This window comes from Corvus moneduloides, chromosome 7 (genome assembly GCF_009650955.1).
Source record: "Corvus moneduloides isolate bCorMon1 chromosome 7, bCorMon1.pri, whole genome shotgun sequence".
Lineage (NCBI taxonomy): Eukaryota > Metazoa > Chordata > Aves > Passeriformes > Corvidae > Corvus > Corvus moneduloides.
Window position 1 is genome coordinate 10539696 of NC_045482.1, and position 27429 is coordinate 10567124.

The 27429-nt window shown below is 40.2% G+C and overlaps 2 protein-coding genes and 1 long non-coding RNA gene across 5 annotated transcripts; 1 reads left to right on the forward strand and 2 right to left on the reverse strand.

Annotated features, from left to right (window-relative positions):
- Positions 1–4026: 4026 nt before the first annotated feature.
- GTF3C3 (general transcription factor IIIC subunit 3) lies at positions 4027–20711 on the reverse strand. 2 transcript variants are annotated; one of them, XM_032114232.1, is made up of 19 exons: positions 20542–20711; positions 19409–19511; positions 18164–18360; positions 17662–17785; positions 16967–17158; positions 16531–16696; positions 15835–15982; positions 14734–14806; positions 13603–13689; positions 12489–12592; positions 11716–11887; positions 11068–11270; positions 10393–10494; positions 9364–9499; positions 8481–8718; positions 7928–8118; positions 7169–7293; positions 5759–5911; positions 4027–4783 (listed from the first exon to the last, which is right to left on the reverse strand). In XM_032114232.1, the coding sequence occupies exons 1-19, from the start codon at positions 20638–20640 to the stop codon at positions 4661–4663; spliced, it is 2736 nt and encodes a 911-aa protein (XP_031970123.1). In that variant the 5' UTR covers positions 20641–20711; the 3' UTR covers positions 4027–4660. The 2 variants fall into 2 exon arrangements, with proteins under 2 accessions (XP_031970123.1, XP_031970124.1); XM_032114233.1 differs by lacking the exons at positions 4027–4783; positions 5759–5911; positions 7169–7293; positions 7928–8118; positions 9364–9499 and having other exon boundaries at positions 8593–8718.
- On the forward strand, positions 20230–26735 carry LOC116446435. The gene is made up of 2 exons (XR_004241224.1): positions 20230–20607; positions 26425–26735. It is a non-coding gene; the product is annotated as an uncharacterized LOC116446435 (long non-coding RNA).
- C7H2orf66 (chromosome 7 C2orf66 homolog) lies at positions 21254–26292 on the reverse strand. Of its 2 annotated transcripts, XM_032114235.1 has the most exons (4): positions 24163–26292; positions 23542–23684; positions 22495–22695; positions 21254–21504 (listed from the first exon to the last, which is right to left on the reverse strand). In XM_032114235.1, the coding sequence occupies exons 2-3, from the start codon at positions 23662–23664 to the stop codon at positions 22513–22515; spliced, it is 306 nt and encodes a 101-aa protein (XP_031970126.1). In that variant the 5' UTR covers positions 23665–23684; positions 24163–26292; the 3' UTR covers positions 21254–21504; positions 22495–22512. The 2 variants fall into 2 exon arrangements, with proteins under 2 accessions (XP_031970126.1, XP_031970125.1); XM_032114234.1 differs by having other exon boundaries at positions 23542–26292.
- Positions 26736–27429: the final 694 nt, after the last annotated feature.

Sequence of the window (27429 nt, forward strand, 5' to 3'; positions counted from 1 at the left end):
TGTGGATGTAGCATTTCTAGGATTTGGGATAATTAATTTACTTAACGTGTGAAAATAGCAGAATGGGTAAGAGCCACCAGGGGGCATTAAAACAAAATAGATGGGTAAAAACTGGTTGAAAGATTGGAAACATAAAAAACTTTATTAAAAATTTACTAATTAATAAGGAGGGAGACACACTGGGGCGGTAATGAAAAATAAGCAGAAAGTAAAGGTTCACTTCATGGTGACCTATGTCGTAGAATTTGGGTCAGTGGTGGAAAGATTTACACCTTTCTTCAAACAGCACAGAATGTGTAGTGATTGTAAGAGAGCAAGAAAGCTGCATTTATGCAATAGTCCTGATGGTAGTGACAGTAGGAAGTGACCAAGACATCGTGCTTAGATTAAATCTAAATGAATTGTTATCTTGGAATTATTTCTATGGAAGGATAAATTGGGAATTATTCCTGCTTCTCCTGCTGTGAGACTCAGAGAAAAGAAAACGGTTGCTCTGGGTAAAGAGACATTGTCACTTTACTTCTGTGTTCCTGATGCCTTGGAGTGGCTACCTAAAAACAGAGGCTAGACAAGATTAAGAGAATAAAAATAGGTATTTATTTGAAGGGCCTTCAATGGTACACCTTGGGAGTGTAAAGCCTATGAGGGGCTCCCACCCAAGGTGGACGCTGGGTCATGGGTTCTTCACACTTTTATAAGTTTGGTCCATTTGCATATCAGGGTTAATTCTCCAATTATAATTTCAGTTAATGATGTAATTACCCCAGGTTTGCCCCTTCTCTTCAAAGGCTTTTAGTTTATGCTTCAAGAGCAAACCTAGTGAGGCTTTGTTATGTCTAACCAGCATGAGAGAGCAGTAGTTAACAGGCCACATGAAACTTCAGAGTTACACACTAGGCAGTAGAGGATTTGAAAAATTTAAAAGTTAAAACCTAAGGCATCATTCCACTTTAAAAAATGCTGTTCTGTTTCTGCACTAAAAGCAAGCTGAGCTATTTTGTGACATCTCTTTTCTTAAGACTGAAATGCAAAAGCTGGGTAACAAGATATTAATTCAGCATATGCACCAAGTAACCCTTTGAATCTCAGCTATAATCCTCTGGTGAAGAGTGAGGTGCACATGTGGCCTTTTCAACTAAGTGAAACTAAGTGGCATTTATCATACTTTAAAAGAAAAAAAGCTTTCATCTTTCTCTGTGAATTACTTCAATTTAGTGGGGTTTGGAAACAGGGATTTCATCCCCCAGAGCCTATTTTTATCAGGCTCAGGATACCTGTCTTACCCAACCAAACAGAAGTGTTGTGGCCAAGTAAATTGCCCCCCTGTGCTGCTCTTGTGTCACTGTATGTGACATCATGCAAAACCACCCACCACACCCCCTACCCCAAGAATCATTTGTCCTTGCACTGTTGGACAACAATATCCGAATTATTATAGCTTGCATAGATTACTGTAGTAGTTTGGTGTGAAAATCTAAGGGATTAGATGTTTATAGAGTGTTAACCAACGCAAAGTAAAAAAAAAAAAAAAAAAAAAGAAGTAATAAAGGTGCCCTAGCCTCTGGTCTTACTTGCTGCTTTATCAGCCCAAGTTTTGTTCCATGATTTGAAAGAGATCCTAATAGCAAAAAAATATTTCTATAGCACTTGTCAGGTCAAGTTAGTCTGCCCTCATTTCCCCAGGAGTTTGTGGCACTCAGCATCTGTTTCCCCCTTTCCTATGCCTCTGTATTTTATGCTGTGTTGGAGACCCATGTTGACTTCACCACCCCTCTATGAGAGGGGCAACTCCTTTTCACAGCAAAGCAAGAGGGCATCACAGAGCTCCTACCCCTATGTACAGGAGAAAGATGTGAAGGGTGTGCTGTTCCTGCTCCTCTTGCAGAGAGCTCAAATGTGGAACACAGCACATGTTCACTGTTCTCTCTGCAGTTCTAATTACACTATCTTGCCTAGATCACAGCTGGCATAGAAGCAACAACTCACCAGTGGCTCACATGTAAGTTTGACAGCCTGCAGCTACAAGTTCTGAAAAACCATGAGCCAAGAAGAGAGCAGCTCCAAAAAGGAGGTAAAAAAAGCAAGCACATTCATTTCAAAGTGGGAAGCAAAGAAAAACGACCTGAGTGTTATTTTGCAGGCTGTTATCAGTCAGGATTTCACTTTTCTAGACCTTCTTTTGTAGTTCCTTACACACAGGGGCGGAGAGCAGACCCCTTCTTCAGATTTAATTTGTTTCCTCCCCTTTTACCAAAAGACATATTGAAGCAGCAAAGAATATTACAGGTATAGCAGAGCTTCAAGGGACTGTTCTGTACTTAGAAAAGGTGTTTTGTACACACTTCATGCTTGGTTGATGTTCATTAAGCAAACACTCATCTGAAAGCTAACAGCTAATCTATTTTCCTCTGCATTCAGCGCCGTGTCAGTGGACCTTCCCTTGTCCATGCCCTCTACAGACACCCTTCTGAAAGCCATGCTTACCTTCTTTGGGTAGGTTTGTCAGCCTTCTCCATAATTAGTTCTTGTACAGCCGTGTAATTAGCTTTTTAGAGATGTCAGTATTAAACTGCTGAAACTTCATCTCTTCTTCAGTAATGACAAAGATTCCCCAAAGAGTCATCAGCTTCATAAAACAACACATCTTTTCCCAAGAGAAAAAGCAAGGAGCCTCCCCCTCATACCTTCCTGGACACACAGGGCAAAGACCAGACCTCCAGCTCACCCCTGGAGAGGCCCACGTGAGCTGTGCAGGAAATGAGCTCATCTGACTGGGTGATTCCCAGCCCTCGGAGAGCATCACCTGCTGCCAGGAGACTCCCTGCTAGCACCCAGGTGTGGAAGAATCTGGCACTTCACTTGGTCTGACAGTTAGATAGGTGGGAATTGCTGAGACCACCTGCAGATAAAAGGTGCTCACAGGGCACCCATCTATAGGGAACCTAGGAATTCTTGTTTAAACCCTAACATCTGATTTGAATTAACTCAGACCTCTTACATTGTCTTTTTGACTCAGGCTCTTTGCATTATGAGGCTGATATTAAAACTACTATTTATAACAAAACAATTCTTTATTTATAATCACTGTAAACCGTCTGCTGTTGATATGTTACATGTTTGCTTTCATCCCTTCTCTTTCACCAGCTTTAGACTAAGGGCTGGCAGGTGGTATCAAAACAAACACTGGTTTGCAGAGGGTTCAGGTGAATTACTGAAGACAGAGTCATGTGCCTGTGGCTGGGTGCTGACGTGACAGGGGCAGGGAGGAACTGGCAGGACTGGCTGCTTATAATGGGAGATGATATCTGGGTCATGAGAGAACATAAGCCAGGGGCTATTTTAGAAGCATAGAAGGAATTCATTAGGTGTGTGATGTTACACCACACATCACCTTACCTTCGTAAGAATTAGTGGAATTAATTCAACCTATCCTACTGTGGAACAACAGACTGTGGAAAGAGTAGTTAGAGCAGGAGACTTACATCATAACATGCTGAAGATGATTACAACATGGACAGTTTTCAAGACCAAAGATCAGCTCATCTTCATCACGGCCTACTCTTTCACGTAGTGTCAGTACAACCTGGCTCCAGGACAGGTGGTGTTGCACTCTGACCTGCTTCAGCAGAGCTGTTCACCACCTCCTCTGTGATCCATGGCACTACTGTTTCTGTGGGACTGATACATGTTATTTGTGATACTTGTTTAGTATAGTAGGGAGAAAAGTCTTGCGTGCCTCTGGAGCCTAGGGGTAACCCAAGGACACTCTGGAATTGTCTCATTCTGCTCCTCCAGAAATTTGGCCCTAAACTGCAATTTATATGGTAGGACTCCAGACTAATTCAAGAGCCTCTCTCCCTTGAGGCAAATGGCTGTTCTGAGGACAACGGGGTTGGCTGAGCACACCAGCAAAACTAAACAAACCTGAGCTTCATTAAATTGTGCTGCTGAAAATTAGGTGTATGCCATATGGCTTTAGGTTTGTCCTATTCAGTAGGATATATGTTAGCTGAGGATAAGTAAACATCATTAACTTCAGAATTTTTATTAACAAGTTCAGAAAAATAACAAAAGTCACATTGATTTCAGTAGAACAAAGATCAATCCCCTTCAAATACAAAAACTGCTAGGAATATGAACTCCTAGACAATTCTGAGTATTTTAAAGATCCTGAAATACTCAATTCTTCATCCTCTAGGATGGTTCTATATTATTGTAACTTAATGCTGCACATTAAAAAACCCTCATCACCAGTGCATGTGGCTTCTTCAGCAACCTCACTGGTAATGAGTTGAAATACTGCACATTGTACATTTCCTTCCCACCCCCAAAAAGCCCTCAGCAAATCACTCTGGGCCTCAGTTTTCACTGTCTGACTCTATATACAAGACTGAATATCAGTTTAGAGAGCAGTGCACCAAAGGAGAAGATCTAAAAGCAGCCACTCGTGAGCATGTCAGGGGTGTGCTCAGAATGCCCAGTTCCCATCCACATGTGGTACAGTGCAAATGGCAGAACCAGAAGTCCACAAAGCCACAATACAGCACCAGCCACATCTCTGACTGTCTGCAGAAAAAGTTGTACTTAAAACCAGCTTCCCCAGCACTGCATAATGCAAAGGTCAATCCAAAGGGTATCAATTCCACCTGCACAAACCTCATCACACAACTGCATAGGTATACAACATCTTCTGAGCCATTCTGGTGTTCCCACTGCTCTGGTAAATGAGCGACAAGTTAAAGGCAGTATCTCTTCTCAGGTCTGTCTGATCGGTTTCTATTCCCTGTAAAAATAATTATTAATAAAAGTTATCAATATGCAAAAACAGTATAAAACTGAAACATGAGTAGCCATTACAGTGCAATCAAATTACATATTCATGGCTAATAAAGGCTTTCAGCTGTATGGAAACAGAACAAGTATTACTTGTGCTCTCCCTCTTTAAGGAGTTTCACATCATGTTGTTAATCACCTAAGTTATAAAATTATACACTCAGAACATTAGCTGTTAGTTAAATAGCCAGCTCATAAACCCAGGAAACTACTACCTTAATTTGTCTTTGCATGCAAAGTATTTGTTTCTCCAACCAGAATGTGAATACTGCCTGCGTCTTTTACATGGTCACAAAACTGCTGCTCTGAACTCCCAGGGCTGACTAACACAGCTCTTACTTTAAAACCCTGCCCGTTTTCTAAACACACTTGCAATGTTTCTACCTACCCATGCCACAGCTAGGCAAAAACTTTCTCTCAGACCAGACTTCTAAATGTATGACATGTCAATTAGGATTCAATACAGATCAATTAGAATTAAACCATGGCTCAGATGCAATTAGGCATTCCTAATACTGGTCCATCTTGCTCCAGCATGCTGTTTTATAGCATGGGTGAGTATATAACTTCCAGTTATATAAATTATAATTTATTATATAAATTATAACTTCCAGTTATAATTTATTGCATGTAATATATAGAAAAGTCAGCTACTTAATCAGGTAAAGCTGTTTAGCAATCCTTTTTGCTGCTGCTTCAGCCTGTGAGTAAATCCTTCAAGATTCATAAAACTTTGAACTTAACACATGCTTAAATGTATTATCAGGTGACAATGAGATCTGGGCTTCCAACAACAAGGAATGAAAATAGAAATTGAAGGAGATGCAACTACACAGATTTTAAGTGTAAAATCTTATTATGACTACGAAATTCTTCACATTTACCTGACTTTATTCTCTGTCCATAACTTACAAAGTTACAGTACCTCTAAGGTGAGGGGAGGAAGTTCAAGTACTCTTTGGTAATAGTGGATGGCCAGGTGCAGCAATCCCAGCTGGTGCAGGCCACGGCCGAGGTTGTAGAAAGACTCCTGACAGGGTCCGCGCAGGTCCAAGTAGCGGTGAAGGAAGGAGAATCCCTGTAAGAGAAATCGAGCACACAATTTTTTCCTCCCCTCCCGTGCATTTTGTTTTGTTACCACTTTGGAGTGTGATGATTCTGTTGTAAATAGAGGACCTTCTTTCTAGGGACCATGTTGGTAATCAGAGAAGGTACCTCCTTCAATAGAAGGAATTAGTTCAGACACAAGCAGGTAATGATCATAATTTAGGTCATCAGTAGGTCACTGTGGTTGAATTACTAATTAACTACCATAGCAGCAAGAAATGATGTAAAATTGCTGAGTATAGTAAGCAGGAAATGAGGAGAGCAGAGAACTGTATTGCCAGGGGGTAACATAAATAGGACATTGTTCAAGTATGCTGTAAAAGGAGAACAGGGCAGGCCCTTTAAGAAAGGCAGGCTGGTTACAGAAAAAAGGTGGATAAAAATACTAAAATTAGGCCAAAGTTTGCAAGTTCAAAATGTCTTGAAGTTGGACATGGTCATAACTGGTTTTGTATTAGAGTAGTTGGGGACCTGTAGCTTTTGTCAAGATCAGTGCAAGCTTCAGTCTTTCAGCAATTTCAGAAGACACGAGAGCCCAGGATTCTCATCATATTGTGCTGACTCTGAGCTCAGCAGCTACAGGAATTAAAAGGTATTTCAAGTTAATGAAAATACTTGGTGGAAAGTAGAGGAAATTACTTTCAAGATTCTGTTTGGGAATACTCAGTCCGTGGTTTGTAACTGGATCTTGCAGATGAAAAGAAAAATGCAAATAAGGAAGCTGAAAATTTGAGGATAGCCTAAATTGGAGCTTACAAGATCTTTACAAAGAGAGCTGTAAGAGGCACCTAAAAGTGGAAAAGGAAGACAAGGGAAAAAAACCCACTTTCTAAGCCTGTAAAATTTACTTCAACAATGCAGTGTATGAGGCATATCTACGAAGGGCATGTGGCATAGATTCCACTCTACAGCAAGGCAGGCCAAGAAAAATTTCAAAGAAAATCCAGATTACAGCCACCAAGAAATCAGTAACATTTTCACAAACACCTGGCAGCTGTTAACATCAATGTGAGTAACAAGCTACCTTTACCCATAAGGAGAGGAGGTTCAGATGGTGTAACTATAGTTCAAAAGCACATTCATCTGTGCTCATGTTTTGCCACTTCCCTCTTTTGAAATGCCATCTCAATTATGAAAAATTATTTAAACAGAGTGTGTTGTAGCCATAACCATCTGCAAGATACAAAGCCAGGAAACACTGTGGGTAACAATAATCACACTGCCTCACCTGTACTAGAAGAGCATGCCTTTTCAGCACATATTTCTGAGAGGCCATGTGGATGAAAGTCAGGCCAATACAAAGACTGTACAAAGGCTCGTCTGGGTTTGCACGGAACGCTTGCACATACTGACCTAAAACCAAATAAATGAATCAAGATGTTGGTTGTGAAAAGCATTCCGTAAGAATTTAAGGGCAAGAGACAAATCTTTGAATTAGAAGTGTGAACTAAGAAAAGAAACAGTTTAATATACCTACATCAAAATACACAGGAAAAAACAGGGAATAAAATTGTGTATTTTCAGCACCCACTGGATTCTGAAGGAAGAATGCAGATTGTGATGCAAAAATGGAAGCAGAAAACAATCAGACACAGAAGGCACACAAGGTCCTTGCTGGGATTTAAATGTGACATTTGGAGGGCTTGACTGAAAGCCATAGGTTTACTTCAAAGGCTTGCTTAAAACATGCAACCAGCTGTATTTGCTGTTTAAATTGGGCTGGTTCTGTCCTTATTATCATCATTAGCCTCCAATTATCTTTGCAACTTAGTTATATTTGCAATGTGCGCTAAACTTGAAACATGCCAGCTTAATTTTTATTAGCAAAATTCTTCAGCAATGCTCTGATTTGGGTACAGAATAATTAAAGCACCAGACTAGCATTGTGAACCTATAATTTTCTGATGAAAAAAAACCCCCCGATCTTTCTCTTTTTATAAACTTTCACTTGTTCTATTTGTTGATATTAGAACATGAAAGATATTACCAAGAGCATGCTTGAAACTGCCAGACACAAAGGCATTGTGCCCATTGAGGACACACAGCACATGATTGTCAGGATTTTTCAGCATCAGGCGGAGACAAAAGCGATGGTGACGGACATCCTGAGACTGCATAGTGACTTGATTGAAGATGTTCCACAGCTGGGGCTTATTGACATTTTCCATTACCATGATTCTACAGAATGAGAAGTATGCCAGAAATTAGTAAATGCTATGTAGTCAATACTGTAATTTTCAAAAAAATCTCAGCAGTTCAGGGAAGATTACGAAGAACAGACACTCAAAGAGAAGGTCAGTGACTGAGGCAAAGATGAGAGTGAAAACCAGAACCAATGGTTCTGGCCAAACCAATCAACCAGCCTATTCCATTGTGCATTTCTGGAATGTGAGGCTATCAGAAAGCTCTTTCAGTTTCTCTCTTTTAGCCAAGGCTGAAAAGCATCAGCCTGCCCCCTTCAGCAGTATCATCGGAAGTATGACTACAGCCTCAGTGGAGGCAATTACAGCACAGGCTGCTCTGCCTTCTCAGTAGCACACCTGATATAGTTGTAAGCTTTTCTGAAGTTCTTGTCCAGAATTGCAGCAGAGAGCCCAAAGTACTCCAGCTCCTTGCGCTTTTGTCTATCCTCGTAGAATGAGTAATATTCCAGTGAGGAATCCACAAGTAGCTCTGCCTCCTTGTACCGGGAGAGGTCACACAAGGCATAAATAGCCTTCAGGAGGAGGTTCCACCAGTCATCTTTTGTCAGAACGCTTGTGAGAACAGCAAAAATTGCTAAACATATTGGAGCCAGAAAGTTGAGAAAAATTAGAAGAAATATAAATTTTTACAAAATAGATGCATACATCAAACTGGTATTTTCAAAGACGTTGTAGCACTAACAGCTAATATGAAGTATTTACTTTTTCTCAGTTTAAGGGCAGTTTGTAAACTCCAGCAAAAACCACAATGTGGGAACAAAGGGCAAACAATACACCCAGTTCAAGCTGTAAACATACTACATGAATGCAATGAAGTTACTCTCCCTAATTTATCAAGCAGCGCTTAAGAACGTGTAGTCTGGCTCAAGTAAGCCTGGGCCAGCTAAAAAAAATCACACCACCTTTAAAATATATTTGTATTACGTTCTAGATTTGAGTGTATGGTATTTGCCCTGAGGAGAATGTTGGCCCACAAAATCTCTAGAGGCCCTTCTCAATATGAATTATTCTGTTATCTTACTATTTTTCTCTGAATGGGGACTGTTCCCTTAAGACATATTATCTTCAGTTTTGCTGCCTTCTTTGCCCTAGAAATAAAGCAATGTTAACATGAACTGCATGGATTTAGCATGCAAAATAGTAACATTTCTATCATTTTTCAGAACTATGGAGTTCACCTTGTTGCTTTGTTTTTAATAAACAATCTGTGATTTGTTACCTTTTGCATCGCAATTTGCTGTCTCTTGGTCATCATTGTCAGAAATTTTATCCCTCGACACCTTAATAAGATAGAGGTGTCTCTCTCCAGATTTGGAACTAGATATCAAACACACTTGAGCTCTGCTCATTGCTACCTAGAAACAAATTTAAGGGCAGCATTTCAGATTACAATATAACATCCTACGACAAAGGCAGCTTTATGGCCAATCCATCTTGCTCATGTTGCATCCCAAAACAGTCTGTGACACCACAATACAGCAAGATCACGAGAGAGAACATTCCCAACATCATCTCTGCCTTGTCTCTTGCTGCAGTGTGAACTGGGCTATGCAAAAGCAAGATACAAACCCTTTAAGCTACTTAAAAAGATTTCTCCTGGGATTGGAACATCCCTAGGCATATTGAAATCAAGACTCTTTGCACAGAGGTATAAGAAGAACAATGCTTTTCTCTATCAGTTTCAGACATATGTGAATAGTCAGCTATTCAACCAGTATAATACAATAGTCAAGGTGCTGAGCAGGTGGATAAAATGGAGGTCTAAACAGTCCCTTCACTCACTCCCTATTTAAAAATAAACAAAAAACAATTAACACAAAACCACCACCACTGTATTAACTGGCTAAACAAATTCTTGTTTTGTCATTTATCACAAGAAAATAAGACAAAAAAGAAATTAAAAAGAAAATTCTTGAAATAGAAGCCAGTATTAACACCTCAAAAAAGCTCTGTGCTGAGAGCTAAAAAGGCAAGAAGCAGCTTTAGAATTCAGTGGGCTCTAAGTACACTGAGAACAGGGAGTTGAAGTCACTCTATCAATTATACATACAAATAGTCCTCTGTTCTAAACACTACAGGCAGGAACACCAGTACTGCAGGCTAGCTGCAAGATTACTAGCTAACAGGATTATGAAACCATTTACATATGAAAGCCCGCTAGCTTTCCTCCTGAGTTCATCTGTTGTTTGTCTTGACCCAAGTCACAGCTGTCCAATTGCTTACAGTGCAGCTGGAAAGATTGGCTTACCTTCAGCAGCATTGCCAGCATTGTGAGCAACGTGTCAATGTAACCATACATTTTGCCTTGGGAATACAACAGTGTGGAGCGATGGAGAAGTAGCTTTAATTCCTGGACAACAGTGAACATTATTATTCAACCTCTTGCACAGAGAGTGAGTTTACAAAACAAACAATTTTGACTCAGTACTAATAGGACTGTAAAAGCTTCCAGAAAGCTGTAAGAATCTGTAGCAGCAGGTAAGCTTTCCCTAACTGCTCTCAGGAGTTACTGTTCCAAATTCTCCAATTTCAGAGAAATTTGGCATGACTCTTACCTATGGTGAAGGTGCTTCTAGAGAGGGGATTCAGAACCTCTGCTTACAAAGAGGCCAAACCATGTAGCTCACATGTACCAACTGCTGATCAACTTGATGTAGAGTGAGTGGTGTCACAACTGACTCTCGGTGGCCAAAAGCTTGTGCGTTGCACAGGAGTTATCAGGTGGGACAGGGGAAATGCTGAGGGACTGGTCATGGAGAGTGTCAGGAGCACGTGTCCCTGATGCTGTAATGAATCAGTCACTCTGCAAGCTCACCATGGGGAAATAAGTCTGAATCCCTGGTCCTATGCAGACATCTTGGACTACTAGCACAGTTTGGCAGGATAATATATCCTAAACAGAAGCACAGAACACTTTGCCCACCTGCTGTGCAGCATTAGCATCCTGAGCCAGTGTATCTGGGTCATACATTGGTTCCAGAGCCTCCAGAGCTTTCTCAGGTCGGCCCAGCTGCTGCTGAAGTGTTGAAAGTGAGATTCTTGCATCAAGATGCAAAGGAGCAAGATCAACAACCTTGGCATAGCTCTCTGCAGCACGCTCCATGTGTCCCAAAGCCTTCAAGCACTCTAGAAATACCATAAACAACACAACACATTTAAGTGGCAGAAAAAGAAGATTTCAAAGTTTGCAAGTAAGTTAACATACCTTTTTAGTAAAACCATCCAAAACATGTATTTTTAACTGAAAATATTCAGATATATGCACTATGTAGCCACAGTTTCACTTCAAACATCAGTTGATACACAATGACATGCAGAATAGACGCTGCTTCACTTACATGAACACGAACTACTTTTAGCTGACGTAAATTTCAGTGTATATGAAGACCAAAAAAATGCTATGCTTGACAGAATTGTCATGATAAACTTCAATTATAGCTCTGCAAATACCAGTTATCATTCAACAGTCAATCTAAAATTCCTGTGATCTTGGATAAAGGTCACTGGATATGCTCAGCATTGTATTATCATCTCTCAGTCCCCCATGTTCAGCAGTCCTGCCTCTTCTCACCCGCGTGCCGAAGCCACACAACAGCCAGGTTGTATCGTTCTGAACAGACAAGGGAACTCAGGAGAGGCAGTGCTGAGTTGTATTCTCCAACATCCAAAAATGCCTCTGCGACATCCAAATACAAGTCACCTATTTCTTCTGGATTTTGTTCCACCAGAGTAGTCAAAAGAGGCTTAAAAAAACCATACAAACACTTAAAGCACAAATAATCATTGAGAACACTTCTTTAAGACATGGTTATTGGAAGCTTACATTTTTATCCAATGATTTTTATTCTATTTGCATTCTGAACAATACTTCCTTTATTTAAATGTTAGTTTAGAAGTGAAAAATAAAAGATCTGAAATTCAGAATTCCTGAAAAAGCCACATTTTTCTATTCTAGATGTTTCACACATCCAGTGGGTTAAAGTGTTCATCAGTGAGGAGTGTCCTTTAAGAAAGAACAGTCTTCACATTTACTATGGCTTTAAAACAAAGTGAAAACACGTTCCTTAGTGTTCAACAACTTTGCAACGTGGTCCTGGGCCTGTCACAGCACACAGGCCATGACTTACTGTGCTTTAGTAATATTTCCACTGGAGGCGTAATTTCTAAGGACAAAGATATTTCCTCTGCTATTACAGGCCTGTGAGACTTCTCTCTTGGTGGGAGAGAGAAGCAAAAAGAATCTCCGCAGCTCCCTCAACCACCTCAGTCTATGAAAACAGGAACAATTACTTGCTTTTGTAATTTCTTAGAACATTCCCCCCTTCTGAGCTGGTTTCCACTTACACTGAGTGGCTCCAGGATGTTCAAGTGAATCAAGCACACCATCAGCTTGACTGTGATGTCTATGGGAACACCCTCAGGTATGCAGCAGCTGACCTTCTCCACAGCTGTAACAAGATAAAGAATTTCATTCTGAACTCAGAGGCTTTAACAAGCACTTCACAAGTACCACATCCCCTCCAGGCCATGTTCAATTCCACTGAAGAAAATACTCTTATCAACTCTAGCAAGTGTTTGTCTCCCCTTCTTTTTCTCCTCCTCTATCTTTTCCAAGAGTTGGAGCAACGTCCTCCTGCTGACTCTGAGACTAATAATTCCATGTGAGGTACCAAGTGCTGTCAGTCTGCATCGGCTTCAACAGCAGAATTCCACAGGATGTGCTTAGACCCTTTGCCTACTTAAGAGGTACTTGCTTAATAAAGCTTTCCTTTAACAATTTATGCACCTGTACCCTCTTCTCCTTGTTTTTTGTTGAAGGAAATGCCCTGTATTAAGGTTCTTGTTCTTGCTAAGCTAAGTACCAGGCACTGCCTGAACACATTGTTAAACACATCACCTATAGAACTTCACACAACAGGTAGGCTGAATGCAATCTGATCAGAATGCAAACATGAGGCACAGTAGTTATCCATGACAATACCAGCAAATGAAAGGTCACACAATAGAATTCCATTATCATAGGCTCTTCACACAGAGTCATGACATCTCCTTAACTCCTGTTTAAGATCTCCTTCACTTCAGTGCTTACACCAGACATTCAGAGTGATTGCTAGAACCTGAGAAAACTGTGATTTCCAAACTAAAGTTTCCCTTTTACCTCCTACATCCCATTACTGCAAATCACACCATGCAGACTAATTCATCATTCTCTGAACACTGTAATACCCAGCACAAGGGTAACTATTCACCTACTGATATATTTTTACAAAATGAAAAGTGACTGGCTGGGTTAGAAGAAAATCCTGAGTAAGGGAAAAATGAAAATACAGAAGAATCCTTTTCTGGATGAAGCCCTGTTTCTGTGCTGCTACAAATCTCCCAGCTGTTATATGATTGCAAGCTGGTTCCTAAGCGTATGTTCACAGACTTGTATGAAATTAAAAACTAAATTACTTACCTGGAGCACTGGATTCAGCAACTGGATGACTTTGGTCGTCAGTCACTCCCTCCTGGCTTTCCTGAGTTTCTACCACTGCACCTGTATCTTTTTTTAAAGATTATCAGATTAACCAGTAGCACCAGCTAAGCCAACAGTTACTTGCTTTTGAATCCATAATTGATTGGCAGCTTTCTCTAAAAAGTGGACTGGGTTTTTCTTGGTTTGGTTTGGGGGTCTTTTGTTTTGTTATGTTTTTGGTTTTTTTTTTAAGGACAGCAGAGCAGGAAGCAATTATAAAAGTTACAAAAGGTACAAAGCAACAGAGGGTGGAGAACCAAGCTCTATTTAAGAAGCTTTCTCTTAACCAACTGCACACAGGAGGTAACTTGGAAACCCTGTGTTCTAATTCCTAGACTCATTATAGATTCATTTCTTATAAATTACCTGCTGAAAGTCTCCATCAGGACAGTTGTTCATAAATCAACTGTATTTTTACCTGTTCAATCAAAGCAGAAAGCTAACAGAAATATCTTATACCTATATTGGGTTTGAGTCAGATTGCTGAAACAATCACTTTAATCACAGAACAGACTGTCTGCTTACAGAGTTGGTGTGCTGTGTCCATTCTACAGCCTAAATAAGTATTTTCAGATGAAATTACTTTCATAAAGTAGGTTTCTCAAAGACAACCTACTTCATTAAATTACAAGTTAGTATGCCTAGATTTCAGTTAGATGATTAGTAACAGATGCAGGATATATAAAGAACATTAGTCTTAGGTCAAAGGTTGATATTCTTGAGTACAGTTGCCACTAAACTCATCTTTTTAACTTTTTTTTTAGAAGCTATTTAGCTGGTAGAAATAGCTGGTCTGATGTAAACACTCAGAGGAATGTTTAGAACTTTAAAAGGCCTCCAGTTGCCTGGAAAGCAGTCCTTGTCTTCAATGAGTCAGCAGGGCTACGTGGACACCAGAGTAACTTCTTACAGCAAACTGAGGTTACGCCATGTAACTCACTAAGAGTACCACAAGTTTCAATAGAGAAAAGCCTGTCAACAAGGCAGCAAAATATACCCAGGAGCTGAAAAGGTAAAGGAAATATATCACATGAACAGCAGGGCCACAGTAACAACTTGACAGCTACTTACCCTTTTTCTCCTCAGTTGCACTTTTTTCTGGTACTTTTTTTTCAAGTACAATTCCGGTAAAATCTGTAATAACCTAAAACAGAAAAGTAACTTGGATCATTTCAAAGATTTAAAGCATAAATGGAGCAACCAGCCCACACGAGAGTTTTAGACATCACAGAAGTTATCAGAAGAGAAGCTGCATTCATCTACCCAAGTAGAACCTTCAAAAAGAAACAGGAAAACAGTTCTGTGACTACAGTTCTACTCTATTAATAAATGCGGTAGCTAAATACTGTCTACATAAAATTGACTGAATGATGTTTAAGGAGGGAAGAAGTCCAAAAAAAGGGTCAGAGGAATTGTTTGCAGGCTCATGACATTGTGCTCTGACAGAGAGAGAACTGAATAAAATCTAAAGGAGGAAAAAAAACCCCAAAGTAATTTAATATCAGCAAATAAAAATGTTTACAAGAAGAAGTCCCAACTTACAGGGTCTTTTCAATCTATCTTGGAAAGTATGACAATGGCCAAATACCAACATCTTCCCTCTCAAAGCCACATCAAAGCCAGTTGGAAATATGCCTCAAAAGTGAGAATTAACAAATTTGGAGCAGATAAGCAATCTTCTCCAATTCCTGATGCCTTAGAGTCAAGATGTATTGTCTTTCTGGAATGTATCCTTAGTGCTTAATGCACAAATTATTAGTTGTAACACAAGTCTGCCAGATAAAGCACAACAGTCTGAATTTGAACCTTCAAAGCATTCAGTGTCATGATTTTAACCTTCCACTTAGAGAATGACCTTTGCTGGTATTACTCACAAAACCAGCCTGAAGGTCTCTGGCTACTAAGATTCTGTCCACTATAGAGAAGGAGCGGAAGGATCCTAAAATTTTAAACCTCAAACAACATACAAGTCTATTGCCTCTCAATTTATTAAATCCATCCATTAATTTAGATGCTAATTACTACAGAACTAGTAGCAAGCAGTCTGTGTCTGATGAGCTCTATCTTTATAGAAGCAGGACCCTATTTCAGCACTGCAGGAACATAAACTATCTGTTCTGGCAGGCAAAGAGGTGCCGAAAATGACAGCCAAAGGCACTCAGCTGTCCGTACCGCCAGAGCTTTGTCGTACTGCTTGGAGGAGATGTGCAGTTCAGCTGCAATGTTAACATCCTCCATGGACACAAGGCTCTGGTGTTTGGTAAAGGCCTCTTCTACTATCTCAATAGCAGAGGTCACATCATTGGCTTCATAGTAACTCCTATAAAACACAGATAAGAGATACCAGGTGTTTGACATAACTGACAATATGTATTTTGAACAGAAGCAAAAGCATTCTCATATTTCTCTTATTTTTGCTTATTAGCAAAGATTTTCATTAGCAAGTGGATGTTATAAAAGACAGTGAGAAAGGCGGGGGTTTCCTTTCCTTACAGTTGCTGACAATTTTTACATATTTCAAATAATTAACAATTCTTTTCCTCCCCTATTTGTTAGGACATTACTGGAGTTCTTGTCACAGTCTCCCCCACTGGAGCCAGGCATCAATCATGTACCACATTAACCTGGTTTCAGAAACCTTCACTAATAATATTGTTATAATACATATCCTTGCATTTTTTGGTACATTTCACAAACTCGAAGATCAAAAGACCTTAAACTGTTTTGAAACAGGCCAATAACAGCTTTCCACAAGAAATGATACAAAGTAGTTAACAAGGTAGTAAAGTCTACTGTGGGAGAGCTACACACTTGAAGCACCAGCCTCCTCTGGCAAAGCAAATCCCAGTGTTTGCAAACCCAACTCACTTGGCCATGTCTCGGGCCAGCTGCATGAAGCGTTCCCCGTCAGAGGGAGCCAGGAGGTTCAGGATGCGCCGGTAGCCATCCATGGCCATCTTGTGCTCCCCCAGCTGCTCGTACAGGCTGGATCTCTCCCACAGGTAGCGCACATTGGTCGGGTCATATTTCAGAGCTACAGAACAAGCAGCAGCATATGAGAAGCTTAGGAAAAGGCCATAGTGCATTTCACATTCATTTCCTTGATTCATATTAATGGACATGCACAAGGTTTTTGCAAGGACATCCTATATTACAGATTCATTAATCTTTTATCAAAGTCCAGACAGAGGTATCAGAATCTTAGCACCCTGAAGCAAACTAAACTAGAAAGGAGAAGAAAACAAAATTATTGCCATTAGCACCTAGCATTAATTTTAAATTATTAAAATGTTTGCTACACTACCTTTTGTGTAGCAGAAAACAGCCTGTTTAATATTGTCCTGCTCCAGTGACATTTCTGCCAGTCTAACCCACTCCTCAGTATTGCTAGGATTTAAGTGAGCTGCAATCAGTCCAAACTGTAGTGACTTCTCCATATCACCCTGGTCTTCATAGATCATGGCAAGAGTGGAAAATGGCTCGTGAGCAAGAGGAGCTGTGAAAAGACAAAAAGAATGACTAAGATTTATTGTTTAAAATCCACACTGGAAACACACAACTTTCTCAAAGAACAGGTATCAGAATTATATAAAACACCCGCATGTGCTGTTTAAATTCAGGAAAAACTTGCAGACAAGTTTCTGATTCACTTCTATAAATTATTTAACAGCCTGACTGAATCTAACAACAACCACTTATAATATTATTCTACACTGTAAGTCATGCTGATGCTTATACTATGCATCTACAAAGACAATAAAAGCAAACTCTGTAAAGCTAAGCCAAGGCCCAGGCCTCTGCAGAACTGGGGTGCTAGTTCCTTTTTATAAGCAAATAAATAAAGGAAATGCACCACTTATTCTTAATTCTGCTCCTTATACCCTGACTTTGCTTGTACTGTTTATTTTCATCTTCAGTGAAGCCACACTGAATCCTCCTCCTGCACATAGAAATTTCACCCCATCCTTAAAGCCCAAAAGTTTGCCCGTTCTCCCATACCTTGCCGAATGATTTCCATGCACATCAGAATGGCCTCCTCACGCTCTCCTCGAGCGAACCTGATGTTGGCCTCTCCCATCAGACCCCTCAAGGCACGAGGAAGTTTGCTGCGAGGTCTTTTCTCCTAAATGGAAAAGGGATGCTATTTCTGCCCAAGGTTAAGTTGTGCCCAAATTCAGGAGACATCCTGTTGTGCTTAACACCACCTAACACCAAGCTGTTTAAGTATTAGTGATATTAAATGACTGACCAAAAGACTTGCTAATGTTCGTAGTTTTCTGACACTGGAAAAACTGGTTTCATTATTTCTGAAAGCTTTCAAACAGTAAATTACAGCGATTTTATGAAAACCAAGGACAGCATAACAAACACCAGCATAAGCAGGATTATCCTACATGGAACAATTTTCAGGTAAATTTCTCAGCAAGCAGCTAAAAGTCACACAAAGTGGCATTTATGGACAGGAGACACAGGGAAGTTACATGAAAGTTTAAATACTTGCTTTCATCATTTTCTTGGTCTCTCGATTAAGAACCATCTCCAAAACGAAAACATCTCCAGCTGTAGGCTGCTCAGTAGTTTCTTCTTCCTCTTCTTCTTCTTCTTCCTCCTCCTCATCATCCTCCTCCTCTTCATTTTCCCCAAGCATGGATGCAAAGACCCGATGAACAGATTTACTGACCCCATCTGCTGTTTCTCCTGGTTGAGAAAGAAGCAAAATAGGTTTACGATATAATGAAGAGGACATGCTGCTTATCTGGATAAGTGCAGAGAAAACAGCAGCCCACTTGAAGCAGCTATTCTGTAAGAATGCTGCCTGCAGAAATGCAGAAAAACTATTAGCCGCCTCTTTGGTTTCAAAGCTCTGCAATACTCATCACCAGTGCTTGGTATAGCCCAGCCTGTAAGATCTTTTGATATCAGAAATGAAAGCATGGAGGAACACACAGAATGAAGCAACAGTTTAATCAACATTTTTCTCAATCCAGAAGATTAAGCTATTTTCAAGCACTGAGCTGGCTGGCTGCTTCTTTTCAGCTGAAGAGGCTGTAAGTGAGCAGAGAATTCTACTACACAACAATCCAGCAACCAATTTTTAGAAGTAATTTAAAACGAGATCTTGCAACCATTCCATCCATGACAAGTGTAAATGCAAAACCCAGATTATTTCTCTGGAGAAAGAACAGAATTCTTTAAAATAAATAAGAAAATTATGCTAAGTACTTGGAATAAATATGCTTAATGCATATATATTTTTTAAATCTCATATTTTTTATTTACAACTTCTCATTATGAAGTTAACCCAAGGTTATAACTGTCCACAGATCTATATGCAAAACTCCAAATATACAGGGCTCAAAGGTTTGAGCTGGGGGATTGGGCACCTAAAGATTTGATAAAAAAGTAACGACAGTATCAAGTTGGGGCTGAAAAACAAATCTATCATGTACTGCCTGCACAGGAGAGGGACTTGGGGACTACACCTGGGTTTATGTTGTTTTTTTCAACTTGGGTATGTTTGGTTATTCTTATTCTGACTTGGATATTAAGCATCTAAACACAAGGCTTTTCTTCCCCTGCCCCTATCTAAAAAAACCTTATTCATTAATTTAATCTCCCTTTTATTTCAGTCCCTTCAGAGACCAGAAGGGGAAAAATGGAGCCAGGTTTTTATGAAGTCAGTTCTCAAAGAGCAAATGCTTCCAATGCCTTTTCAAATACGAACGATTATGTTACAAACATCTACCGTCAGTTTCATCCCGACTTTGGGATTTCCCAGATGCTTTTCTGGATGAAGATGGAGCCTCTACATCTTCCTCGTTTTCCTCAGCAGATGCATTTTCTCCCTCCTACACACACCAACAATATCAGTTAGTAGCTTTATAGTACAACTCATTTTTATTTCCCCATATATTTACAGTGACCATTTGGACCATGGCGTTCCAGCCTTTGTACCTCCAGTGAAACAGGATAAGCATGGTATTTTGAAGCAAATAAAACCTGCTTTCAAGATATTTATATTCTTATCAATGTGGGGTGACTCAGATGGTGAACGTTCACATTAGTTTTAACTGAAGAGACCAGTCCTTTGCTTATTTGGCATTATAGAGAGGTAAGATGACATGGTTGACTGTATTAGGGAAAAAAAAAAAAAAGTTATGTGTGACAAATCCTTCCAGAAGCCTGACTTTTTAAACACAAAACAAAATATCAAAATTGCACTCATTAATCCGGTAAGAATGCTGCCCTAGGATAATACTTATCCCTCCATGACAGCTGAGTTCTGCTGAATTTACTCTCTGAAGACCAAGAAATGCGGAAATTCAGTAGCATTTTGACACAAAGGTAGCAAAGTTAAAGTAAACTGCAACACTCCGACAAATCATACAGATTTTCTCTTAATAACACCGCCTGCATACTGCCGGACACAAAGCTATGTCTCCCTATATTTACTGCTGCCACAAAGTCAAAGGAGGAGCCGCACTGGCTCTCCCCCTTAGACTTCACACAGATGCTGGCGGGGGAGCTGTAGCAGATAATCCGGAGGAGTTCATACCCAAACCCGCTCCTTGCTCCGATCCAAGCACCGATTACCCGCGGGGCGGGCGGCGCTGCCCAAGCGCTGCCGGGGCCGGCGCCTCCGCCCACAGCGGCGGGACCGCAGCGCCGCGTCCCGGGCTCTCCGCACACACCGCCTGCGCTGCCGCCATCTCACCGGGACCTTCCTCGTGATCTGCACACAGAACTTCGCAGCTACGTGGCCTCAGAAGCAGAGAGCGTCAGCCCCCCCCCACACACAGAGCGGCGGTCCGTGCCCTGCCAGGTGCTGTCATGAGGGTGGCGGCCGGGCCGTAGGGCGGCCAAGCGGGGCAGACTCACCTTTTCGCGGCTCTTGCGCTCCTCGCGACGCTGCTCGAACTCCTCGAAGGAGATCTTCCCCTCCAGGTACTCGATCAGCTCCGGGCTGAAGCCCGACATGACCCCGGCACGGCTCGGCCCGGGGGAACTCTCTGCGGGAGGCACCGGGTCCGTCCCGCTATGGCGCCCGCCGCAGCCCGCGCCCGCACGCGCGAGTTCCGGGCGGCGGGTGCCGCGCTCGCCGCCTGTGCGGGGCCGCGCCCTGAGGGCGGGGGCGGGAGGAAAGGGCCGGCAGCGAGCGGGGCAGAGCGGCTGCTATTGCCTCGGAAACTCCACCGCAGAGGGGCTGTGTACCTGCACACACAGACGGGGCAGCTCTGACGGGGCAGAGCGGCTGCTATTGCCTCGGAAACTCCACCGCAGAGGGGCTGTGTACCTGCACACACAGACGGGGCAGTTCTGACGGGGCAGAGCGGCTGCTATTGCCTCGGAAACTCCACCGCAGAGGGGCTGTGTACCTGCACACACAGACGGGGCAGCTCTGACCGGGGCAGCGTCAGAAATGGGCGTGCGGGGCCGCGGTGGGGCACAAGCAGCCGGAGGGCCGCCAAGAAAGGTGTTGTATCAAAAGAGGATCTGAAAAATCGTCACAGAACACCTTGGGACATCTCGTTCTAATAAACGGAAAGGGAACATTTATTTACCAGCTTTGAACAAAGACACTCGGCAGTAGTTAAATGCACGCTGTTGCACTCTTCATTTATTCACGCTTAAGCACAATTCTGCTCACAAACTCCACTAGCCAAAGCACACACATTTGTCAATAGACAGAATCTGTGCTCATTACACCAGGACACCAGGTTCCATTGGTAGAAACGGTGACAATAAAGAAAATTTTGAAGTGTCAGGTAACAGTTAGAAAGTCAAAGCAGTAAGATTTTGCTGTGAAGGTTTACACTTGGCCTGGAGTTCTGAAGTTAATGCCTGAAAAAGATTAAAAAAAAAAATACAAATACGTGAGACAAATGCAGAAATAACCATCTGCAACCAAGGTATGATCCAAACCAAGACATGAAAACACCAGCTGAACCTCTGTTCCCAAAACAGTTCTGTACACTGAAAAGAACTGCCATGACCATCCTGAATTATGCAGGACAAAGAACTTCCAGCAATCCTTTTCTCACTGCTGCTGGGACTTAGAGTAGAGCATCCCATCTGAAGTCCCTTTTCATTTATTTTTCATGCACAAAATACACATTCTATGGTGCTTTTTTCCTGGCATAAAAACGCAGCAAAAAGAGAATTTACTATTAAAATTTGAGTGCAGTCTTTATTATCGTTCATGATATGAAGAAAAATGGAGCTTCAATTTTGATTACAAGAAGAGGAGGAGTTAAGCAGGCTGAGAACAGGACAGAGCTGGAAGTCCTAAGCTGAATATTGAGTACAACTTACGCACTTTAAGATACTCAGCAAATCACCAAAATGCTTAGATTTAAATATTACTGACATTCTTAACTATTTGTAAACCAGAAGAAAACACTATTTACCTTGAATGTAAAAGATAATATATGCTTTGTTAGTGCAGTAATTTATGTCTAAATTAATTTTCTTAATATACATATATCACAAGAAACCATTAATCTCAATTTATAATGTTTTCAATTCCTTACATAAAACCTGCACCCCCTATTAGCTGTACATTTTTAGAATTCTCCTCCATATGAAGGAGGGGAGAAAAAAAGAGAAAACAAAAAATCATGGTCTATATAGATTTGCACAAGCACCATGTGTTATTTTATCTAAGTGGTAATTACCTTGTAACTCTGCCTCAAGAATTTTAAAACCCACTTCGGGTAAGGGTTAAGGTACTATATTTTTAATTCCTTCTGAGAAAAAAGCTGCTTTTACACTTCAGTCAGAATCTTTCTCTTGGTTACACATAACATTAGAGCACAAGGCATCCTCTTTTACCTTTGTCAGCAGAATCTTTCAGCCTTTGAAATCATTCTGAAAAGATTTTTTCCTTTCTTCATAATCTGCAAATGCAGAAGCAATAGGATCTGAATAGAACATGACAGGCCTTGGTCCTTCATTGTTCACAGTGAAAGTAGCTGGGAACTTTCTGAGATCAAGACCCCTGCCCAAGAAGTAAGCCTGGAGAGTTCTGAAAAACTGAACATATTGCAGATGTGAAAATAGAGCATGACCAATGGAGATTAATTATTTCTACTGACACAAATTAGATGTAGTATTTGTTCCTTTGTGGGATGAAATCCTCTATTCTGATCATAAACTGATACAGTGTGGGCAACCTAATTCAGACATGTCCACTCCATCCATGGCTTGCACATCTTATGTGAAGTCAAAAAACCAGCAACTGTTTGCAGCTCATTTATGCTCCCCACTGAATCACAGGGGTTTGATATAACTGCATCCCTTGTAAAACAGGCACAGCCAAACCCCTGCTTAGAGCAAACAGACAGTTCTGTTAGACATTCCTCTAAGAGTCAGCAACAGTGGGCAATTGATTTGAAATTTAATGCTTCTTGAAACACTGAGGAAAAATTACAGGAAACTGATTCTTTCCCTTCACAAATTCTTTTTAAGACTGTGTAAATGTTCTCTAAGTGGTATTTTTGTAGCTGTCAGATGCAAACTTATTTGTACTTCCGTAAGATGAAACAACATGCAATCAGAGCACACATTTGAAAGAAACACAGTAATCATTCCTCTTCTGTTTCATAAAACAAGTAGCTGCATAATCAAAATAATTTTTTTAAAATGAAAGCTTCTGGGTGGAGATACAAGGAAGTTTTATGCACTACTGTGCTCTGAGAATGCCTCCTCAGTTAAGGGGCACATCTTGACTGAGGAATGGTTATTGACTATACAAAGTGCACAGTTCCTGACATTACATCTAATGGGCCCCTCTTGTCTTTAAATTTAGAAGATGAGGAGTCTCTTGATGGAAAACAAAAAAACACATAGAGCTTCAGCTCACTTGAAACATTTCCTCACCAGGTCTCTGTTTCTGGGGTTATCAAGAGGCTTCCATTTTTCTTCTGGTTGGAAAGGAGCACTCTTTGCCAACCCTCTCACAGCCAATACTGTATATAGACCCAGGAGCAGCACTTTCCACATGCTGCAGATGAACAGACTGTCTGTAAGAAGGACAAACAGACACTCCTTAAACCTCACAGAGCTGTCACTGTAAACACGTAAATCCAAGGAAAATCTGCCTACTGCAGATTACATGCATGTACTTGGAAGAACAAATTATTCTAAACAAGTGTTTCCCATACCAAAGCTCTTTCTAGACACTGGACTCTCTTCTGAGGGACTAGTACAACACTCAACACAAAATATTACATTTGTAAGTTTACATTTATTACATACAGCCATTTTCAGTGGCTAATACAACATCAGAACTCTGTGTGCTCCACGGAGAATGCAAAAATATGGCTCAAAATCCAGAGAGCTCAATTTTTTAAACTGCATTAAATTAAATTTTACTACATATAATAATATGTGCAATGGTATTTAATAAAGCCTGGTCTAATATACTAGACACCCATTTCACAACTTGACTCGGGGGAGAAAAGAAATTCTCCCTCTCACATTCTTTAAAATAGAGCTTACCAGGGAATTTGGCTTTGGCTTGCCCCCTTCTTGCTTGGTCTCCTCGTAATCTGTGAACAACGTGATCTCTGCACTTATATTTCTAGTAGACTGTGGGTGGGTGTCAATGACGTTAGCAGGATTTCAAAAATACAGTAATGATTCCATTTCCATCCATGACATAAAGACCCTTGAGAATTTCATCCCTGATACTCTTCAGACCTGTTGCTATCGACAAGTGCACTACAAATTCCTCCTAATCCGTATTGCAGACAAGTGGTGGTAGGCATATAGTAAGTTTAAAACCATTCCCAGGAGAAATAGCACAGCTCTATCAAAATATTATTTTTAATTAAAAGTAATTAGCCATATCTCTAGAATGGTGACTAATGGTTTTAAAGAAAATGAGATATGGATCACTTTCTTGATGCTGGAAAAAGAGAGAGAAAAGTAATGTCTGTTTCAATATCCAAAATCATAACATTTTAATGGAAGCATTGCTTTCCTACCCTGATTTTATCAGCAATTAATATCCTCCTGTCACACTGGAAACTAAGGCAAAGGCTGCAAGCAGGACTCTGCTAATTTATCTTGGCCTTAGTGCACAGCATTCTTCATATCAGAGCTGCTCATATTTTTTGTTTATAATTTCACTGCACTCTTCTCTCCACTATATAGATGATACATGACTTAGTATCACATAAAATATATCCCGAAATACACATGTTAAAATTAAAAATATTTGGCCATTACCTTACTGCAGAGTACAGATGTTTATTTCTGACTAGAAACTTTACATTTTTCTTTGGTTTAAATTTTGAAAGCAAAATAAAAACCTACCACCCCCCTTCCAGGAAGGTGAAGTTTTGGACATCCAAACATCTTTAGCAACACAGTAAACAAAGTCCTAGCAGTGTTATCTGCATGACTACAGTAGTATAAAAAAATTCAGGACAATTTATCCAGCTTATTATTCTGCAGATCTGGACTTTAAAAAAATCATACACACAAAAAATAAAATCCATCAAGCACCATCAATTATGTTTTGTAACACTCAACTTCCAGACAATGAGTCCACTAAGAACAGAGCAGTAGCAGGAGAATAACTTGTAAAAAGGCAGGCCTCAGCATAAGGGAACTGTCTTTGTTGATCTTCTAGGTAGATATTTATTTCAGCCAGAAGTAGAAACATGCTCCCGTAGAGAAAATGACAGAAAGGAGAAAAGGCATGATTTACAGTTTGGGATTAGATTTTAGTTCCTTATTTAACTTTGAAAAGAGGGGGGTGGGGGGGACAGCCAGTTTTCTTCTACCTGTTTTTTTCCTCCTCAATTAATTTATTCCTTTGATATCTTTACAAAGACCTGGGGGATATGCAGTATATTCAGACAGTAAAACATACTAAATTCATCTGCAAATATGCAACAAGCTATATTACTGGAGGAACTTAGGCAATTTGGGTGACTCATGAAGTATGCAGATACGCAAGAGATACAATTAGCATGTATTTTCTGTGAGCTGTCTAAAAGAAAAATCCTTACACACTTGTATTGTTGTGTCCTGAGCTAAAAGCTTTGAGAAACTGTCGGAGCTAGAAGTCTGTTTAGACCTAGTGCTCATTTTAATGTGGGGGTTGGTCTTCTTAAAATAATTTCAATTCTTTTCTTCAGAGAAAGTCAAATATAAGCAGAACACATTCATATTAAAATACTACTAGTATGCTTACACCAATTTAATGAAATTGCATCCTCCTTTGAGAACCGTAGCTAAGTTTAACAAATGCTGTCAAAGCCAGATGTCAACGTGCTGCCTTTTTAATGCAACCATATTTAAGCATCAGGTTTTCTTGATAAACATCTTCAGTAAATCAAATCTTTTCAAAGTGTCTATACTGATTATATAACCTTTCTGGCACAGTAAGTAATGTTCATGTATGTTTGAATGAAACTGCCCTGAAGATGAAAATACTCATAGCATTGCTTGCTCAGTTCCATGCAATTCATCTCTAAAAGGTAAAAATTTAAAATATACTAGTTTAGCTGAGACAAGTTTTATACATATGATGCTCTATATAAACTGTTCACTAAATAAAATATTCACTGAAGACTTTGACTTTCATTGCATCTCCTGTTCACGAGGCCTAAGGTGTTGGAGTTAAAATACTGAGTCAAGCTTCATCCAGTATGATCTTTATTGCATGCTACTTGAGATGTGAAGGAAGCACCTGTTAAAGTACTGCTCCAACCACAAGGTTTTTGTTTACTACTTTTATTTTCTGCTTAGAATCCCAAGTATTACAAGTTAGAAGGAAAAGCACCAAACTGCCCCACATGAGTACCTGAGCCAAGACTAAAGGCAAACGTTGATCACAACACTCATCAGCGTGTTTGTACAACAGCAGTACAGGTAACACAACACTCCACAGAGCAGTACTGGTAAGTGGCACTTTTTGTGAATTACAACCATTTGTACCAATGCAAGCACGTTGGAATAGCATACAAAAATATACAGAAGTGTTTATTTAGCAGGGGATTTACTATACAGTGTACTCTAAGTCATGCACACTTAGGTAAAAAAAAAGACAAATAAAAAAAGTTGAAGTACACACTGCAGACAGGGAAACCACCAAACAAAATAGGAATATCCCAGAGTAGCTCCCAGTCAAGTTGCCCTCAACTACAACAAAAAAGTACCACTATCTAAATGAGTTTTTAAAGAGTATGAGATTTCATCTTTCAGCAATTTCAACATTATCTGAAAATATCTCCAAGATTTTCTCAGCATCTCACAAGACAAGGACTTTGCCAAAGCTTATGATACATGGCATGATGTGTAAGAACTTAGTTATAAACATTTTAATAAGCACAATCATTTGCTATAGCATTACTCAAACATTTATAGATAAGACCCTGTCAACATCTCTAAAAACCTGTAAATATTAAGAGTTAGTTCCATGTACAACATCAGATTTATGGTAGCTACATAAGAACTGAAAACAGAGGAAGAGTTAAAAACATGTAAGACAGATGCTTGAGAAGCAACAGATTTTTCTCAAAATCATATATGTTTTCTTCGAAGTTTTAAGTCCTTTTACAACCAACAAATCCTTCCCTCCCCCCTAATTACCCGAACCAGGTATTTTGGCCAACGTTATCGCATCTTTGTGCTTGAAAAAACAATTAAAAGGTAAATGGGGAATCAAACAGTTTTTCTTGAGTTATCATGACACATAAAGGCCTTAAAGACAGTTCTACCTTCTCGGGGGTTTCAATACTAGAATATTCCAGT

Coding starts and splice junctions, on each gene's coding strand:
- GTF3C3 (XM_032114232.1), bottom strand. CDS start 20,640: ATGTCGGGCTTCAGCCCGGAGCTGATCGAGTACCTGGAGGGGAAGATC. Junction 11,271..11,715: donor TGTGTGGCTTCGGCACGCGG/GTGAGAAGAGGC, acceptor TGGTATTTCTAG/AGTGCTTGAAGGCTTTGGGA. Junction 4,784..5,758: donor TTCCTCCCCTCACCTTAGAG/GTACTGTAACTT, acceptor TTATTTTTACAG/GGAATAGAAACCGATCAGAC.
- C7H2orf66 (XM_032114235.1), bottom strand. CDS start 23,664: ATGTGGAAAGTGCTGCTCCTGGGTCTATATACAGTATTGGCTGTGAGA. Junction 22,696..23,541: donor ACCCCAGAAACAGAGACCTG/GTGAGGAAATGT, acceptor CAATATGTTCAG/TTTTTCAGAACTCTCCAGGC.